The sequence below is a fragment of the Herpailurus yagouaroundi genome, unplaced genomic scaffold (assembly GCF_014898765.1).
Source record: "Herpailurus yagouaroundi ecotype Mexico unplaced genomic scaffold, PumYag 191, whole genome shotgun sequence".
NCBI classification, from domain to species: domain Eukaryota; kingdom Metazoa; phylum Chordata; class Mammalia; order Carnivora; family Felidae; genus Herpailurus; species Herpailurus yagouaroundi.
In genome coordinates, this window is record NW_024412422.1 from 2424596 (window position 1) to 2444900 (window position 20305).

The 20305-nt window shown below is 50.9% G+C and overlaps 1 protein-coding gene across 5 annotated transcripts in view; it reads right to left on the reverse strand.

Moving 5' to 3' along the window:
• Positions 1-20305, reverse strand: part of ACACB (acetyl-CoA carboxylase beta) — a 114772-nt gene that overhangs the window by 28000 nt on the left and 66467 nt on the right. For all 5 annotated transcript variants that reach the window (XM_040443626.1, XM_040443627.1, XM_040443628.1 and 2 more), the window contains 9 exons: positions 19103-19191; positions 18899-19023; positions 14492-14605; positions 14245-14358; positions 13076-13165; positions 9328-9446; positions 4479-4616; positions 3656-3755; positions 3459-3566 (listed from right to left, as the gene is read on the reverse strand). In XM_040443626.1, coding sequence (XP_040299560.1) covers positions 3459-3566; positions 3656-3755; positions 4479-4616; positions 9328-9446; positions 13076-13165; positions 14245-14358; positions 14492-14605; positions 18899-19023; positions 19103-19191 — 997 coding nt within the window. The remainder of the gene's footprint in view (positions 1-3458; positions 3567-3655; positions 3756-4478; positions 4617-9327; positions 9447-13075; positions 13166-14244; positions 14359-14491; positions 14606-18898; positions 19024-19102; positions 19192-20305) is intronic.

The following is a 20305-nucleotide window of genomic DNA, read 5'->3' on the forward strand; positions in this document are numbered from 1 at the left end:
TCAAAATGAATAAACGTTAAAAAAATTTTTTTTAATAATAAATAAATGAATAGAATAAAATATAATGATGGTTACACAACTGTACTAATATTCCAAAAAGCGCTGAATTGTACATATTCGATGGAGGGATAATGTAGTATGTGAATTATATTTAATAAAGCTGCTATATTAAAAAATACATATATACAGACATACAATTCTTTAACATATCATGAAATCTTTTTTTTTATGAAATCTTTAATAAAATTGAGGAGGGAGGTCACTGTTATATTAAAAAGAAAGACAAGTCGGGGTGCCTGGCGGCTGGCTCAGTCAGAAGAGCACGTGACTCATGATCTTGGGGTTGTGAGTTCTAGCCCCACGTTGGATATAAAGATTACTTAAAAATAAAAACTTTAAAGAAAAAAAGATAAGTTGAGTAAAGAAACAAAAAAAGTATACTTTTTGTATATGCAGTATGACTGCATTTACACAAAATTCCAGAATAGATGAAACGAATCCAAACTGTTGAAACTCAGGCTAGTGGTCGGTTATCTCTGGCAAGGAGAAGCTGGGAACATTCATTTTTTCTATCTGAATGCTGGTTATACTTAGGAATTCACTATGAAAATTCACCAGGTTGTACGTTTAGGATTTGTACCCTTTTCTGTATGTTAAACTTCAATAGGAAGGCATCCAAGAAAAAGCACAAAACTGTTTTTAGTTAATCCCTAAATGAAATATTATTACATACAGTATTATATAAGGGGAAAGAAAAAACCCAAAAGACAAGGAAATACAGTTCTTGCTTAACTTGTCCATACGGTAAAGAAACTTATCAGGGGAGATGAGTTGTCTTAGCGCATTTCAGAAAGACGTAACTAGACAAACACAAAAGAATACTTAATGGGGGGTGCCTGGGTGGTTCAGTTGGTTAAGCGTCCAACTTTTGGTTTCGGCCGTCATGATCTCACAGTTCATGGGTTTGAGCCCCAAATCGGGCTCCACACTGACAGTGCGGAACCTGCTTGGGATTCTCTCTCTCTCTGCTCCTCCCCTGCTTGTGCTCTCTCTCAAAATAAATAAACTTTAAAAAAAAAGACTACTTCATGGAACACTGGTTGCAAAGAGAACAAGATAAACCACAAAACAAAGAGGATGTGAATGTGGCAAAACTAACCTGGTTAGGGGGAGCCTGAATCATTAGTTCTCAACTAAGGATGTGCATCAGTGTGTGCGTGGGAATGTATATGTATATTAATGTGTGTATGTGAGAATATGTATGTAGGTATCTGCTTAATGTAAAAAAAAATTTAAATACTCTAGCAATATATTGGAAAGGACATTAAAAGCCCTTCCTCTCCCCCAGGTATATATTATAGCCCTCCTCTCTTTGGTATGTTACGTACAGACATATATATATATCACTCACTGCCCAGACTTTTCCCTCCACTCTGCCCTCTCCAGGCAAGAAACACCAATTATCGTGAGCATCGTTTGATCTGGTTATAGGGTAGGGCTAGCCGCAACCGTTCAACTGTTGCCTTATCAACGCCATGGGACGCCACGTGTAACTTGAATAAGAACATCAGCTATGTCAAGAAGAAACCAGCCAAAGGGAAACACGTCAATATCTTCATCCCAGGGCTGGACTGTAGGGCTGTGGGTTTCATTTTAAAACCTGCTTTTCAGGGGCGCCTGGGTGGCTCCGCCTGTTAAGCATCCGACTTCAGCTCAGGTCACGAGCTCACTGTCCGTGAGTTTGAGCCCCGTGTCGGGCTCTGTGCCTATGGCTCAGGGTCTGGAGCCTGCTTCAGATTCGGTGTCTCCCTCACCTTCCTCCGCCCCTTCCCCACTTGCACTCTGTCCCTCTCAAAAATTAAAAAAAGTAATAAATTTTGAAAAATAAATAAATAAAACCTACTTTTCAGATTTGTCTGCACCTTAAACTTTTTCTACAATGAACGTCATTACATTTATTTTATTTTATTTATTTATTTGAGAGAGACAGAGATAGCGCAATTGGAGGAGAGGCAGAAAGAGAGGGAGGGACAGAGACGACCCCAAGCAAGCTCTGCGTTGCCAGCACAGAGACGGACACGAGTCTCAAACTCCTAAAACCGGGAGATATGACCTGAGCCGAAACCAAGAGTTGGACGCCTAGCTGACTGAGCCACCCAGGCGCCCCCTACATTTGTTGATTAACCAAGTAAAGACTAAGTAAATCACTGACAATAACGTCCCTAAGCTTGCATGGCGTTATCTGGGACTCAGCATCATTCACCCCCATCTTCTGCCTAGGAAGCCCCAGGTCCCCTGAGGGACACCGAGTCAGAGGAGGTAATAAGTGTCCCTCCCACTTGGATACTATGGAGAACACAACAAATGTACAGGTAAATAGACTAAAAACCAACAACTAAAAATTCCCAAGTGGTCTGGAAGTTGAGACCAACTCAGAACTAACAGCCGGGCAGTGTGCCTGGGATTAATTCAGGAGTTCAGAAATCTCAGCATCCCATTTTACAGATGGGGAAACTAAGGAACAGAGAGGTAAAGTGACCTGCCCGAGGTCACACAGTGCCTTCCCACTGTTTCTACCACCTACGCTTGCCAAGCTGCTCCACATCTGTTCGCAGCTGAGGTCTCTGAGCATATATAACAGCTGTCCCTACTGCCCGGGTGAGAAAACATGCTCACAACTGCCACACGGTTATAAAAGCAAGTTCTTTGCATAGATGGCGGTCAGCGTGACTATTTAAAGATTTGAGTTTTCTGGGTTATTTCAACAAAAAGCATTCCCCCCTAGACCCCAAACTGTTTATCGAATGCCTCTGTAAAGTGGCATATATACACTGGCTCATTTCATCATTGCGCGGGCTAAGGAGTGTACAGGTGACCCTTGAACAATGCAGGGGTTAGGGGCACCGACCCCTGCACAGTCAATAATCCACGTATAACTTTCGACTCCCCGAGAACTTAATTACTAACAGCCGACTGTTGACCCGAAGCCTTACCTAGAACATCAACAGTCAGTTAACACGTATTCTGCATGTTATATGTATTATGTGCTATACTCTTACGATAAAGCCAACAAGAAGAAGCGTTAAGAAAATCACAGGGAAGAGAAAAATACATTCATAGCCCTAATCCGTGTAGGAAAAGATCTGCGAATGAGCGCACCTGCGCAGTTCACCCCATGTTGTTCAAACGTCCACTGCACATACTTTGCCTTTTGGTCGTTCCGACACCCGGGGAGGGAGAAACTCTGCCCCCACGTTACTGGGGAAGAAGCCAAGGCGCTACCACGTTCGGCTACTTCTGCCCAAGGTTACGGGCTCCCAGGAGTAGCAGAGCTAGGATGGGAAGCCGGGTCTGTGGCTCTGAAGTGCACATGAGGACTCGGGCCCATGGGATGCCTTGCCACGGCAGCCCTTCCTTCCTGTCTCAGTGACTTGGGACCAGAGGCACGGCCGGCGTACCTTGGACTGTACAAACGTCCGGAAAATCGGCACCAGCTCCTCATCTTCCAGGTGGTCCGCGTACTGGATGGCCACATTTAGGATGTGGATTGGCTCCTCTCTGAGGCTCTGGGGGAGAAAACAATGGCAGGGGGCAGGAGGCCTCAGGGGTCCCAGGCTGCCCCCTCCTGGACAGGCTCCCTGCTCAGGAGACTTACCTTGTTCTCTTCTTCAGAGAACAAGGGAGTGCAGGCCTTCCTGAAGAGGGGGATTTCCCTGGGCACGTTGGCAAAGCAGGAGATGACTTCGTCGAAGTTTCTGGGGGCGTGGGGTGGAGAGGTAGGGCTGAGGGGCTGCCGGCTCCTTAAGGTCATAGGTCAAGATTTCACTCTGGCCAGACGGAAGGACTGGGTCCTTCCCCTTTCCCACCGATGGCTCTAGGAGCTCATCCAACTCCGCCCAGGGCTCACTGGGTTCCTGACCAGGTCCAAGGCACCACTGATGGGGTATTTCCCCAAAGGGAAGAAGGGACCTATGTGATCTGAGATCGTGAATAAAAGAAAGGGTGTCCAGGGCTCTGGGGCATCAGCTGGGTTCCCAGTCACTGGCCGGGAGACCCTCATACCTCACTTCACCAAATCACCTAAGGCCATTGCGGAGTTACAACAAGATAACCCAAGCACGAGGCACAGCACACGGGAACGGGTGGAAAATAGGTGATACTCATAGGACTGATCGCTGATGTTTACTGAGAATGCCACCTATCCCTTAGCTACACTTGAAATACGATGTTTAATATACTCCATCTCATTTCATTTTCCTGGTGATCCCATGAAGTAGATCCTTCTCTTATCCCCATGATAAAGATGAGAAAACTAAGGCACAGAGAGGTTAAGTAATTTGCTCAGAGTCTCACGGCGAGGAAGCACATGGCCAGAATTTAAATACGGGCAGGCCACACAAACGAACAGGTGGGGGCCAGGAGAAGCTTGCCTGGCCCCTCTGCTCAACGTGTCTGGGAGACTGGGCCACTCTGGGTACCTTGTGAAGTCCTCGAATCTCCTGAAGGCAACCATGGCCCCCATCCGCTGACACAGTGGGGCAAAGCCGCTGTCCATGAAGAGCTCGGTGCTGTGCCTCAGCAGGTCGGGGTTGGTGACACTGATGGGCACGGCCATCCTGCAGGGGGACCAGAGGAGGGGACTGATGCAGCTGCTTGAAGACCTGGCCCCAAGAGTTGCTCCTGCCCTGGAAGCTTCGATGAGCCAGACTAGCATTAAAGCCCTCCCACAGCGGGGCTTAAAATTGCACGCGGAACGGACTGGGGTCTGGGGCTGAGGAGTCCTTTTATTTTTTTATGTTTTTTATTTATTTCTGAGAGAGACAGACTGTGAGTGGGGGAGGGGCAGAGAGAGGGAGACACAGAATGCGAAGCAGGCTCCAGGCACTGAGCTGTCAGCACAGAGCCCGACGTGGGGCTCGAACTCACGAACCATGAGATCATGACCTGAGCTCAAGTTGGAAGCTCAACCGACTGAACCACCCAGGCATGGGGCTGGGAAGTCTTCTCTGATTGCTCAGGACCTGGTACAGACTAAGTGCAATGAGCGAGGGAGGGAATGAATGAATGAATGAATGAATGAATGAACGATCCAGACATGCATGCGTGCAGACAAGTCCAGCCTCCCTGTGGTCCCAGGGAAATCCAGAACGGTGAACTCAGCCACAGAGCATGAACACTCTTAGTGCCAACTTCTCCTGGACAGCCCAGCCCTAGGCGGCTGGTGAAAGGGCAGGCTTGGTTCTAGAGAGACACGCCAGGCTTCCGCTCTCCCAGCCCCTCCCTTTCCATCAAACCTGCTCTTGGGACAGGGGTCCGGAACCAAAACCGGCCCCTAGGCCAGCTGCCCGTGAGAGCTTAGCTGGCCACTGCCCCCAGGACTGGCAGCTCACCAGCAACAAACACAGACAGATCCCCTGGAGCCCTGGAATCAAGTGCAGAAGGGGTTACGAGAGGGGCTGCTGAAAAGAGGCCTGCTCTCCTGAAAAGGAGACCTCCTTGCAAGACTGGCCCTTGGCTGGTGTCTGGGAACTTGGGGAGGGTTCCCACCATTCCCTGAATCATACAAGAGGCTCGCTGTGCTCCAAATGTTTGTACCGTGTGGTTTATGCAGAACACCTGCCTTCCTTCTGGAGTCGGGGATTTCAGCAGAAATCCCCGTGTTCGGCAGAGGGTGTCTACATGACCAGCCCCCAGCGGAAACCCTGGGCGCTGGATCTCTAACCAGCTGCCGGACCGCACTGCACACAGGCCATCACAACAAGTTGCTGGGGGAACAGAGCGCGTCCTATGGGGCTCCCTTGGGGAGGACTCTTGCACCAGGCGTCCTGGGGACTTCACCCCCGTGACCCTCTTCCTTTTGGTGACGGTGCCCCACTTCGCGGACTATCACTGTGACAAGTCACAGCCGTGAGCATGACCTATACGGAGCCCTATAAATCTTCCCAGCCACCTGTCGAGTCTGGGGTGCTCCTGGAGACGCTGGACCCAGGTGGGACAGGGCCTCTGTGCCTTCCTGTTGGGTACCCCTGAAATCCCGCCCCACCCCCTCCCCCAGGCTCCTTGCTCTTGGACAGCTAAATACAGAGAAGCAAACCGGCATAGAAGCATGGGCTGAATTCAGCCCGCAGGTGACTTGGGCGCCTGCAGCATTTTTAATTTTTTGTTTATTTATTTATTTTGAGAGAGAAAGAGCAGGGGAGGGGCAGAGAGAGGGAGAGAGAGAATCAGGACAGAGCCTGACACGCGTCTCAAATTCACGAGCCTGGAGATCCCATGACCTGAGCTGAAAGCAAGAGTCGGACGCTTAACTGACTGAGCCACTCAGGCGCCCCAGTCCCTGCAGCATTTTTAATAGATTCCTACACATCACTTACCTGTTCAGAGCGAAAAGTTGAAGGATTTAATTTTTTTTTTCTTAAGTCTAGATGTCCTACTTCTCTTGGGGGAGAAAAAAAAAGGAAAGATGTGGGCCGGCTGGGCCATTTTCCTGGGGGTCGACCAGCAGCCCGCAGGCACAGCCACTCTCTCCAGCTCCTGCCTCCCAGCTGTGCTCACAGCCCCCCCCCCCCCCCGCCCCAACACCGTGGCCCTGGCCCTCAGTCCTGGCTGCACCCCGCATGAAGGTCCGCTGGCCTCTGACCTCCCTGCACTGGTCCCCTGACCCAAAGAACAATGCGCCTCGCTCTCCAGCCGGGTCCTCCTGGAGGAGGGACTTGAGTCATCGCAGCCCTTCCCGAAGGCCCTGAGAAGCAGGGCTTGGTGGGGACGGGGAGGGGGGAAGAGCAGGCAGAGTGTGCTCTGAAGCCACCAGCCCAGAGCAAGCTTCCTGTGCTCCCAGCCAACAGCCACGACAAGGAGCTGAGAGGGTCAGGGAACCCCCTCCAGAGGCCTCAGTGTCTGTGCGGGTCAAAACAGGAGCCTGTATGGGGCGCCTGGGTGGCTCAGTCGGTTACGCCTCCAACTTCGGCTCAGGTCATGATCTCGCGGTCTGTGGGTTCAAGCCCCGCGTCGGGCTCTGTGCTGACAGCTCGGAGCCTGGAGCCTGCTTCAGACTCTGAGTCTCCCTCTCTCTCTGTCCCTCCCCCACCCATGTTCTGTCTCTCTAAAGAATAAACGTTAAAAAAAAATAGGACCCCGTGACCACACTGGTGGTCACAATGAATAACCCAGATATATATGTCGGTTCCTCCTAAGGAACAAGGTGCGACTGATCCACAGGCTTTAGGAAAGCAGTCCTCCTTTCCTAACTGGGTGGGACTCTTAAGGCAAAGAACAGAATGCCTCCTCATGGGCACAGTTTCCAAAGCCCTTTCACCATGCCTCCCACTGTCCCCGAAACGATGCCAGGGCCACAAGTACTTTATCCCCTTTTCTCTCAATCGGGGAAAATACCATCATCTCCCCCCATTTTTTTTTTTTTTTTTTTTTTTTTGGAAATAGGAAGGGTAAAAATAAATGATAAATATGAAAGAAGGTGCCTCATGGAGAAGCACTTCTCTCCTTCGCCCATAACAGAGCAACACCTGGGGCATCTGGGCGGCTCAGTCAGTTAAGCGTCCGACTCATGATTTCGACTCAGGTCATGATCTCACAGTTTGTGAGTTCGAGCCCCACGTTGGGCTCTGCGCTGACAGTACAGAGCCTGCTTGGGATTCTCTCTCTCTCTCTCTCTCTCTCTCCCTCTCTCTCTGCTGCTCCTACCCAACTCATGCTCTCTCTCTCAAACTTAAAAATTGTTTTTCAAAAAAACCAAAGCAACGCCCTTATTCTTAAAGGCAATGGAAAGAAAAACATAGATTTTGAAATCCCAAGAGATCCAAATATACCCCGCTCCCCGCCCCCTCCACACACACACACTGGAATATTACCCAGAAACGAAAAAGAATGAAATCTTGCCATTTGCAACGTTGTGGATGGAGTTAGAGAGTATTATGCTAAGCGAAATATGTCAGTCAGAGGAACACAAATACCATATGATTTCATTCATACGTGGAATTTAAGAAATCAAACAGATGGACATGGGGTAGGGAAGGAAAAATAAGATACAAGCAGAGAAGGAGGCAAACCATAAGAGACTCTTGACTACAGAGAACTAACTGAAGGTTGATGGAGGGAGGTGGCAGGGGAATGGGCTAGATGGGTGATGGGCATTAAGGAGGGCACTTGTGGTGACCACTGGGTATTGTATGTAAATGATGAATCACTGAAACCAATACTAAACTACACGTGACTTGAATTTAAATAAAAACTTGGGAGGAAAAAAAAAAAGAAATCATGAACGCTATTGCCCACACAGACCCAAGATCTGGTTAACTCAACGCCCCAGTCATGATGAGACCGTCCTCCTAGCCACAAGCAAAGCCTGCGGGGACCCCCAGGAGAACCAGACACACAGGGGCGAGGGAAGAGGGAAAGAGAACTCTCCACACTGTAGGGAGAGCGATTGCTTTAGCGGAAGGTGACACATTCTACCTGACCAGAACGGTACTTTGGGTCCTGAAATAAGATGGATTAAAAAAAGACATGATGAGGGAACAGCAGAGGCACACCAGGATGTCCCCAACTGAGCACATCGTGGGGATCCAGACAGGCCAACACTGGCCCCGGCTGGTGGCTCCAGAGGTCCGTCGGGTGCTGCGGAGAGCACTCTGGAGTGAGGCATGTGGCTCGAATCCCTACCCTGCGTACAGCTGGGCATATACCAAGCGGAGGCCCCAGGGCCTAAATGGAGATAGGAACACAGTTTTGGCCAACAGATGGTGAGGGCTGAATGAAACAGGGTGTGGAAGTGCACGGTGCCCGACCAACGGCATAGCGATAACCATCACAGGGATCACTAATGCTCACCAACAGCTTTCTGCATGCCAGGCATGCCCCTAAAAACCATGTGGGCCTTATCTCACTTATTCCCCATAATGATCTAGGAGCGCACCACCGGAGCGAACGTTCTGCGGTGATGGAATGTTCTAGAACTGCAGTATCCCACGTGGCAGCCACCAACCACATGTGGCTATGGGGCACTTTAAATGCAGCAGGTAGGCCCGAGGAGCTGAATGTGTCATTGAATCTCACTCGATTTAATTTAAAGAGCCCACACAGGGGTAGTGGCTTCCACACTGGGAAGTACAGGTGCATGGGGCAGGCATTGGATTATCTCCTTTTGCAGATGAGAGAACAGAGATGTAGGGAGATCCCACGGTGGGGAAGTGGCGTTCCTGAGGTCCCTCCCCAGACATACTCGCTGGGTCCCTCCAGAGACAGGACTATGGTGGCCAGGGAGAAAAGAAACACCCACCACCCCTCCCCCGGGTGCGCCCCACTCCATACCGGTTTGGGTGGGAGGAGGGCAGCATGAACTGGAATTCTACCACGCAGGTGCCATCTGGGAGCTGCCGGTGCTGCAAGCTGTTTAACTCGTAGGCGATGTAGCCCCTTCGCACGTAAACCTAACGGAGCAGAGGCACAGAAGACATTCTCCCAGAGGGCCCTCCAGACCAGAGAAAACTCAGGCTGGAGCGATACCAGAAACCCTCTCTAAATGAGCCCTACGAGGGGCGCCTGGGTGGCGCAGTCGGTTAAGCGTCCGACTTCAGCCAGGTCACGATCTCACGGTCCGTGAGTTCGAGCCCCGCGTCAGGCTCTGGGCTGATGGCTCAGAGCCTGGAGCCTGTTTCCGATTCTGTGTCTCCCTCTCTCTCTGCCCCTCCCCCGTTCATGCTCTATCTCTCTCTGTCCCAAAAAAATAAATAAACGTTGAAAAAAAAAATTTTAAAAATAAATGAGCCCTACGAAGTAGCAAAGAGAGAGTCTGCTCACTCTTTACAAGGTTACCTTCTTTGCAAAGGGCTCGATAGTAAATATGTGTTTTACTTACCTGTTTTTGTTCATGTTGAGAGAGAGTGTGCGCACACGACGAGCGGGGCACAGAGAGAGAGAGAGAGAGAGAGAGAGAGAGAGAGAGAGATTCCCAACCAAGCTCCGAGCCTTCAGCGCAGAGCCCAATGCGGGGCTCAAGCTCACAAACCTCGAGATCATGACACGAGCTGAAGTTAAAAGTCGGATGCTCAATCGATGGAGCCACCCAGGTACCCTTAGGGAGTAAATATTTTGGACTTTGGGGGACAGATGGAGGATACGTCGTCTCTGTCACAACTATTCAATTCTGTTGTCGCAGCCTGGAAGCAGCCAAGGATGATATGTAAATGAATGGGCGTGGCTGTGTTCCAATAAACCTTTATTTGTAAAATCAGGCAGTGGGCCACATGTGGCCCACAGGCTATCACTTCCAACTCCTACTCTAGAGTGCGCCATCCAGGAGAAATGTAACACAGCCACGTGCGCAATTTTAATTTCAAATTTTCCGGTAGCCACTTAAAACAAAAAGGCAGCAGGTGAAAATGTTTAATAATAGACTTCATTTCATCCCCAATATCTAACGTAATGTCATTTCCATAGGTAATCAGCAGAAAAAGTACCGATATATTTGAAATTATTTCTCCACACAAAGTCTTTGGAATCCAGGGTGCACTTTATACTTAGAGCACAGCTCAACTCAGACAAGCTGTGTTTCCAGTGCTTGCTAGCCAGATGTCACCAGTGGCTGCCATATTGGATAGCACAGTTCCAGAGTTTAGACAGTGGGAGGTTTTTTTAACTGAATAGGGAATATAAGAAGTGTGCAGTAAGAGTTAACATAGCAGGCCTAACTGCTATCCTTCGAAAGGCCCTTGGCCAGCATCAGGAACCTTGGATCTGGGAGGGCTCCCACTATTCCCTGATAAGAATGGTTCATGGCACCCAAGCTATACGATGCTTTTATGTTGAACATATGCTTTCTTTCTGGGAGTTCGGAATTTAGTTACATGCTAGGACCAACCCCCAATAAAACCCCCAGGCACGGAGTCTCCGAGCCTCATTTCAAACATGTCATAAGTCATTGCTTGAGGAATTAAAAGTGCCTACAGGAAGGGCGCCTGGGCGGCTCAGTCAGTTGAGCATCCAACTTCAGCTCAGGTCATGATCTCACAGTTTGTGGGTTCGTGGGTTCGAGTCCCGCGTCGGGCTCTGTGCTGACAGCTCGGAGCCTGGAGCCTGCTTCGGATCCCGTGTCTCCCTCTCTCTCTGCTCTTCCCCCGCTCACGCTCTGTCTCTCTCTCACAAAAATAAACAAACATTAAAAAAAAAAGTGCCTAGGGGCGCCTGGGTGGCGCAGTCGGTTAAGCATCCGACTTCAGCCAGGTCACGATCTCGCGGTCCGTGAGTTCGAGCCCCGCGTCAGGCTCTGGGCTGATGGCCAGAGCCTGGAGCCTGTTTCCGATTCTGTGTCTCCCTCTCTCTCTGCCCCTCCCCCGTTCATGCTCTGTCTCTCTCTGTCCCAAAAATAAATAAAACGTTGAAAAAAAAATTAAAAAAAAAAAAAGTGCCTACAGGACCCACTGGAAGCTTTCCCTTGGCTTCCCCCACACACTTCACCCCCACACGCTGTGTCCCTTTGCTGATCGTACTTTGCGTCCTTTCGCTGTAACAATTCACAGCCATGAGCACGCCTATCGGCTGAGCCCTGCGGTTCTTCCCAGTGAATCACTGAACCCGGGGCTGGTCTGGGGGACACCCACACATTTTAGCGGGACCAAAACTCTCCACATCTCAAGAGACCAAGTAACAATGTAATATTCAAGGTGCGCCTCTTGAGTCAGGGAGAAGAGGCGGGATTGTGTTCAATAAACCCGCCGGACAAAGTGAAAGAATGCTCAAAGAGCTGTGGAAAATTCTCAGACATAAAAAAAACGGGATTTAGCGCACCGAAAAGCAAAGGTGGGGTGCTGCTTTCCACCTGACAGAGGACACCCCCCCCCAATAGGACAGGTGTCTGGATAATGAGTACCAAGTGCTTACTGCCAGTGCCCCGCTACAGCAGGAGAACCTAAATGTCCAGCAAAGGAAAGCAACGGGCCACAGGTCACACAGCTCGGGACTCTGCACAGATTGGTCCCCCTGAATGGACCCTCTGTGCTTCTTCCCACCAATTCTGACTTGCTCCTTAGCTGCCTGCTTCCACATCACTTTCTCATCCGAGTCTGAGCCGAACCTCCCGGTGAGGTTAGACTCTGCTGTCCGATTCTCAGCATGCCCGTTGTATTTAGTGCGTGTGTGTGTGTGTGTGTGTGTGTGTGTGTGTGTGTATCTCCCCAGCCAGAGAGAAGCTTCGTTAGGGCAGAGACCGGGGCTGTTCCCCTGCTGTTTCCCCAGAGGCTGGCACACGGTGGGTCTCAACATAAGTGAAAATTGGAAACGGGGGGGGGGGGGGGGAATAAAGGCACTTAAGAGCGCTACGTGGCCTCACTGCCGGAAACAGGGAGACCTGAGAAGGATTCTTTGAGCTGAAACCAGGGAGGAGGTAAAGGCTGCAGGCCCAGGAGAGTCTGGGGCCATCGCATACGCAAAAGCCCCAAACGGTCTCCATGGAGACCCAGTCAACGTTCTGGCACCAGGATGGGTGACCCGTGGGGTCTAAAAGGTGGCAGAAGAGGGAGTGGGGACCACAGGGGACCAAGACTCCAAGATCGGAGAGTTTTGCTGCTGGTCACTGCCTTGTCTGCCCCATCGGGACCAGTGACAGGGAGGTCGCCTTAAATTGTCAACCTAGGCTCCTTCCTGCTCTATGGCTCAAGCAGACAAGTCTTCCAAAGGTATGTAACGCAGGGAATCAGAGAGTCTGCAGGAGGCGCCTTGGCTCTTGGTGGTTAGCATTTCAACGTGCCCTGCCTGGAGGAGGCCGGACCGGCACCTGAGAAAACGGGGGTTACCAGCAAGCGCCCTGGACAGAGACCTCGTGAGACCCTGGTTGTGCCACTCCCCAGCCAGGGGACCTCGGGCCAGACGCTCCACCTCTCTGAGCCTCAACGCCCTTCTCTGTGAGATGGGCAGGTAACAGTACCTACCCTGTGGAGAGAAGGGTAAGGTCCCGTTTCGCGAGGCGCGGGGCCCGGGCTCAGGCGCACAGCAGGCGGGCGGTGGATGTCAGCACCGGCATGTTCGCTACGGGTGCTGTTACCGGGTCCTCCCTCCTACTTACCTCCAGGGACGCCATGCAAACGACCTTGTTAGCGTGGTAGAAGAAAGTGGGCAGGACGTCGAATATGGTCGTCTCTGACAGTATTAATTTCTACAGGATGGGAAGGGGGAAGAAAAGGCAAATGTTACCAAGTTTTCACCAAAATGAGTGGAGGGGTAGGAGCAGGGAGGGGAAGCCGGCGGTGGTTTCTGTCCGTGCTCCAGGCCCGTGGACCTGAAAGTGGGAGCAGTTCTGGGAGGATTACACCTGGGGCTCCCCGTTCCAGACACGGAGGGGGTACCTGGAGGCCCGCAAATGATCCAAAGTTGGGGGCTCGGGGAACCCAAAAGATGAAGCCGTAACTCAGCCGTGTGAGTGTTCCTGGTTTCCTAGTAAGCTCCATCACATCTGAGGGTCTAAAACTGCACCCCGGGGGGACGCCTGGATGGCTCCGTCAGTTAAGAATCTCCCTCTTGAGGGGCGCCTGGGTGGCGCAGTCGGTTAAGTGTCCGACTTCAGCCAGGTCACGATCTCGCGGTCCGGGAGTTCGAGCCCCGCGTCGGGCTCTGGGCTGATGGCTCAGAGCCTGGAGCCTGTTTCCGATTCTGTGTCTCCCTCTCTCTCTGCCCCTCCCCCGTTCATGCTCTGTCTCTCTCTGTCCCCAAAATAAAGAAACGTTGAAAAAAAAAAAATTTAAAAAAAGAACCTCCCTCTTGATTTTGGCTCAGGTCATGATCTCGCGGCTCGTGAGTTCGAGCCCCGCGTCGGGCTCTGTGCTGATAGCATAGACCCTGCTTGGGATTCTCTCTCCCTCTCTCTCTCTGCCCCTCCCCACCTCCCCCTCTCTCTCAAAAGTAAATAAACATTTATGAATAAATAAATAAATAAATAAATAAATAAATAAAATTCGATAAAATTAAATAAAATACAATTGCACCTCGGGGGGTGGGGGTGGGGGGAGCCTTGCTGCCTGATACTCTCTGTCCATCCTGCAGGACTGAACCTCTCTCGGGCTCCCCGAGGTCCCGTCGGGCAGCCCTGGCCACATTGGACGGAACCACTGGTACCTGCAACCGTGCTCTGAAGGCAGGTGCCCGCACACGGAGGGCACGGGGAGCCCACCTCCCCGAGGCCTGACTTGGGCCACAGTGTGAGCTCTGTGGCAGGTGGATGGGAGGGAGCGGCCTCACCTTGAGGTTTTCCGGGCAGAACTGGTGGCCATACATGTCGATGGCGGACAGGAAAATGGACTCCACCTGGTTGTGCCTCAGCTCATAGGACGGGAGGTGGGAGGCGATCAGGATCTACAGGGGGAGGGGACAGAGGGCTAGGGTAAGCCAAGGGCCAGGCCCTGGGATCAGGACGTGGGATGGCGGCAGAGGGGCCGTGCGGGGTGAGGGATGTGCGTGGCGGGACGGACACTCCCCAGGACCCTACCTGTCTCGCTCTGAGGGCCACTTTGCAATGCTCGCTTTTGCCCAGCTGAGTGAGCTCGTTGAGGATGGAGGTCAGCTCTTCCGACAGGGAAGGGTCTGGGCCACAGAGCTCATCCTTTGAGGGACACAAAAACAGAAATCCAAACGGCTTTTCTCCACCGGAAGGAAACACGCCCAGCCCTCACCCACAGCTGGGGCGTGCGGCCGTCCCAACAACCCAGACAGCTGCTCAGCTCTCTGCACATCCCCGGCAGAGCCTGATAATCATACCCTTGACCACTGTCCGCCATGTGCCCCCCATTCACCCCTGACATGCCCTCCACACCTGCTAACATGAAAAATACAACCAAGTCTCTACCTACAGCACCATTAATAGGTGGCCATTATCAGGCATTTAATGTGTCCCAGGCGAGCAACTAGACCCTTTATGTTCATTTCCCCAGATTCTCCCGACCCTCTGAGGAGTTACATTACGATGCCCATTTTACAGATGGGGAAAGTGAGGCTCAGGGCCAATCTGAAGCCAGGTCTCTTCTGTCCCCGAGGCTTCACTTTCCTCTCTATATTGCTGCCTGACTTAAGGGGTTCACAGGTGCAGACAAGAGGGACGAGGGGAAATGGAGCCCGGTACAAACAAAAAGTAAGGTTCACATGGGATGCTCTAGCGACGGTGTGGCAAGCCGCCCTCTGCGAGTCCCCACGGGGAGCATTCAGGGTGTGGGGGGGTCAAGGGCAGCTTCCAGCAGGAAGGAGGGTCTGAGTTGCAGAAGAAGTAGAGGGGTGACCATTCCACGTGCATCCCTCCTCCTGCTTCTGAATGAGGGACCTGCTTGCTAGAGACCAGGGCTGCATGCACCTGCTCTGGACATCTCCTCCTTATGCCCGGAACACAAGAAGGGCTTAGGAATGGCTCAGAACAGATGTTCCCTAAACACCCTCAGAAGGCAAATCACTGACTGCTGGGACTCTCAACGCCCCAGCAACTCGCCCCCACCCCTGCCGCAGCCCAGGCTGCTTTCCAAGAAGTCACTAGATGGTGGGGCCATGGGTCCTTTCTTCTACTCCTGCCTCTGCATCTCCCTAATTAGAATGAGCCTGCTCTGTTTCTACGATCAGAACGATCAGCACGTTTCTAACGCATTAACATTTCACACTTGGACACAAACACACGTGCTGAACTGCACAGGAGATTATTCTTAACCTTCTCTCCCTCCCCGTAAGTGATCTGTTTTAGCAACCAAGTCCCCGTGGTTGGTTGAGCGTCAGACTTGGGCTCAGGTCATGATCTCACGGTTCGTGAGATCGAGCCCCGTGTTGGGCTCCCTGCTGTCAGTGCGGAGTCTGCTTCGGATCCTGTTTCCCTCTTTTTGCTCCTCCCCTGTTGGTGTGCTCTTTCTCTCTCTCTCTCAAAATATAAACTTTAAAAAAAAAAAAAAAAGAAAGAAAGACATGAAGGCCCCTTAAAGACTCAGAAACTTTCATTTCAAAGTAATCATGCAGTTAACAAGTCCTTTCAGAAAGTGTCCTAGGGGCGCCTGGGTGGCGCAGTCGGTTAAGCGTCCGACTTCAGCCAGGTCACGATCTCGCGGTCCGTGAGTTCGAGCCCCGCGTCAGGCTCTGGGCTGATGGCTCGGAGCCTGGAGCCTGTTTCCGGTTCTGTGTCTCCCTCTCTCTCTGCCCCTCCCCCGTTCATGCTCTGTCTCTCTCTGTCCCAAAAATAAATAAAAACGTTGAAAAATTTTTAAAAAAAAAAGAAAGTGTCCTAGGCACCATCAAATGCAAAGAACTCACCACTTTCAATAAATATTTTTAGGTGGTTTCTCTAGGGAGTATAAAATACCTCCCTCCATTCTTTACAGTTTCTACAGTGCAGTGCTAAAATATTAACTCTAAATCACGTAGAAACTTTGCAAACATTTTCAATAAATAGAACCAAGAGAGCCAAAAGAATAATGGATCTCACACATCCCCCCCACCAAGCTGGTACACCTACAGCCGCCGTCACTGAGAAGCCCCCGAGAGCAAGTGTCCTAGCTCTCTGCTCCGGGGGCCACCCCTCCAAGACTGTCCTCTGATGTTCATAATTTTTAGCTCTTTTTTTTTTTACTTTTTTTTTTTTTTCCAACATTTACTTATTTTTGAGACAGAGAGAGACAGAGCATGAAGGGCGAGGGGCAGAGAGAGAGGGAGACACAGAATCGGAAACAGGCTCCAGGCTCCGAGCCATCAGCCCAGAGCCCGACGCGGGGCTCGAACTCACGGACCGCGAGATCGTGACCTGGCTAAAGTCAGACGCTTAACCGACTGCGCCACCCAGGCGCCCCTTGCTCTTTCATGCCCAGAAGAGAGTCAGTATGTGCACAGAGAGTAGCAAACAGCGGAATAATGCAGAGCTTTCACCCCTGGCTTCCGAATGGCGAGGAGATGGTAACACGTGACAGGCAGACCTTCGGGCCTAAGTTCCCAATCCTGTACTTATGGGCCGCACACTGGGAAGCTCTCCCTCCAAACATAATTTGGAAGAATTGCCAAAACTACACAAGAAATGAGGATCGGTATATGGAAAACCCCGATAATGATGATCCAGTTCCACCGGCTGCTCAACTTTGACCGGATGGCCACACCTGCTTTTTCTCTAGCATGCATACACGTGTGTGCACACACACGGTTTCGTTTTTGAAAGTCAGTTACAGACCCCATGATCCCTCCCGGTAAGAATACACCTCCTTGTGGGGCGCCTGGGTGGCTCAGTCAGGTGGGCATCGGACTACAGCTCAGGTCACGATCTCACAGTTCATGAGTGTGAGCCCTGCATCAGGCTCTCCTGATAATGCAGACCCTGCTTGGGATTCTCTCTCTCCCTCTCTCCCTGCCCTCCTCCCTGCAAAATAAATAAACGTTAAAAAAAAAAATGTACCTCCTTGAGAAAAAAGATCTCCTAGCTAACGAAAGAACCATTGAAACATCCAAGAAATTAAACATTAAACTGATATTATATAATACGCAGCCCACGAGGAAGTTTCGCACTGGGGAAAGCTTTCAGAAAGTACTGATGCCTGGGCCACATCCCCAGAAAGCCGGATTTAACGGACCAGGGGTGAGGCCAGGGTGTCTGTATTTTTTAAAAGTCCCCCTACACCTACCCCAGGAGGTTCTCATGTGCGGCTAGGATTAAGAGATCCTCATGCCGCACTAGGAGATTTCAAAATGATTCTTTTACAAAAATATCAGTATTTCTGAAACCATCTTGCTAGGGTGTTAACTATCCTATAAGCCCAGGCCCAAATTTGGCCCACCGCCCATTTTTGCAAATAAAGTGGGTTTTTAAAAATTTGTTTTAACGGTTATTTATTTTTGAGAGAGAGAGAAACAGAGAGAGAGAGAGAGAGAGAGAGAGAGAGAGAGAGAGAGAGACAGCGTGAGCAGGGGAGGGGCAAATAGAGAGAGGGAGACACAGAATCCGAAGCAGGCTCCAGGCTCTGAGCTGTCAGCACAGAACCCGATGCGGAGCTCGACCCCACAAACGGTGAGATCATGACCTGAGCCGAAGTCAGACACTTAATGGACTGCGCTACCCAGGTGCCCCACAAATAAAGTTTATACATTCACTTATATACTGACCATGGCTTCTTTCACGCTACAACAGCAGAACTGAACTGCTGCAACACGGGCTGCATGGTTCTTAAGACCAAAACATTTACTGTCTTTACAAAAAAGAAAAAAAAAAAATCTGTCGGCGCCTTCTTGCTAAAACCAAGTCCAGATCTCCTAGTATCTGCTGACCCTGCATTTTCCAAGTGAGTCGGGTCAGAGACCATATCAAGGGAAGAGACCGCAAACTATAAAGGATGCTAATTACCATCTGGTAGGAAGAGAAATAAGAACGAAGAAATTCCGTGCTTCTCCAAGAAGGCAAACCCAAAGTCCTACCAGACTCAGAATCCAATAGCCTCTAATAACTCATGACTCCGGGGGGCGGGGGGCAGGCTCTGGGTTCCAATCCCAGCTCCGCATTTAGCAGCTGTGTGCCCTTGGCAAAGTGACTTCACCTCCTTGTGCTCTGCCAGAGCGGGAGTGAGCACAGTACGCACCTTCCGGGCTTGCTCAAGTCAACGAGCCGGTTTTTGAAAAGCACGTGAGGAGTGCCCGGCACATAGGAGGCGCTCTGTGAGTGTCAGTCGCGATTGCACCCAGGGGCGGCTGCATCCCACCCGCGCCGCGTGGTTTTATAAACAAAGTCTTATTGGGACACAGCCGTGTCCATTTGCAGGCCTTGACGTTGCACAAGGTCAGGACAGAGGCTGCACGGCCAGCAGAAGCTAAAATATTTCTACCCCGGCCCTTTCCGGAATGTCTGTGGACCCCGAGCTACTCCCACCGTGGGTACAGGGTGCCCCGTCCTGCTTACGATCAACATGATCACCAGCTGGTTCTTCTTGGCCACCTGCGCGTGGGAAAAGATGCAGTCCAGCACCTGGGACATGTTTGGCTTCAGCTGCTCCCTGAGGTTGATCACACACTTGTCGTAGTGAGCTAGAGGGAGACAACAGGGGTGAGGCTCAGGGCCCTCCCACCCTGTGGGCTTGTCACCAGCGCTGGCGGCGACACTTGCCTTGTTGGAAATGGTGTTCCACGCGTAAATATCTTCTCAGGAGATCCAACACCACCGCCTTCATGTAGCCGCGGGTCCCGCTGCGGTACCTGGGGAGGCAGGGGAGGCTGCTGGAGCCGTCAGCCCTACTTCCTAGAGTGCCTGGGTCTACAGCCGGGGCTTTTGGGACTTCCAAAAGGGGAAAACGGTAATAAAGTGTCTGGAGGCTGCACTCCCCAGTCCTCAAGCCGGGGAGGGACGTGGGAGTCGGCTCATTCGCACTGACTCTGCAGGCCAAAGACAGCAGTGACTTGCCCAAGTTCTGACCCCAAGCCAGAGTCCAAGCCTGAGCCTTTGGATGGCACCTGCCCATCCCCAGAGAGAAGAGACAGGGTCAGCCTTGCATGCACAGTTGACAACCAAAATGACTGACCACCATAGGCATAAAGGCAGCTTGAAAAATAAGTAAATGAAACTTGAGAGACATTGATCGAGAGATCCTTATGTAAATTTCACTTCCCTTTTATTATTTTTTAAAACGTCTGTTTATTTTTGAGAGAAAGAGAGCAGGAAAGGGGGAGAGAGAGGAGAGAGAGAGAATCCCAAGCAGACTCTGCACAGAGCCCAACACAGGGCTCGAACCTACAAACCATGAGATCATGACCTGAGCCGAGATCAAGGGTTAGACACTTTAACCAAATGAGACATCCAGGCACCCCTCACTTCTCTTTGAAAAACCAAATTTTAACCTGGATGTTCCCTAAAACATTTTCTCTTCTAAATCATTTCTGCACATAGGGAACAGAATTCCTTAAGAGACGCGACACTGAGTTTTAAGGGCGTTGAGACCAGTTTAACCCCAGGGTCACTTAAATGACAACAAAAGAAAGAACCCAAAACATGCACTTATTCAAATGTGATTTTTTTTTTTTTTTGGATGTTTATTTTTGAGAGAGAGAGAGAGTGCCAGCGGGGAGGGGCAGAGAGAGAGAGAGAGAGAGAGAGGTGGAGACACAGAATCCAAAGCAGGCTCAGGCTCCAAGCTGTCAGCACAAAGCCCGACACGGGGCTTGAACTCAAGACCCATGAGATCATGACCTGAACTGAACCGACTGAGCCACCCAGAGGCCCCATTTTCCTTTCTTTCTTTCTTTCTTTCTTTCTTTCTTTCTTTCTTTCTTTCTTTCTCTTCCTTCCTTTTTTTTAATCAAATGCAATTAAAAA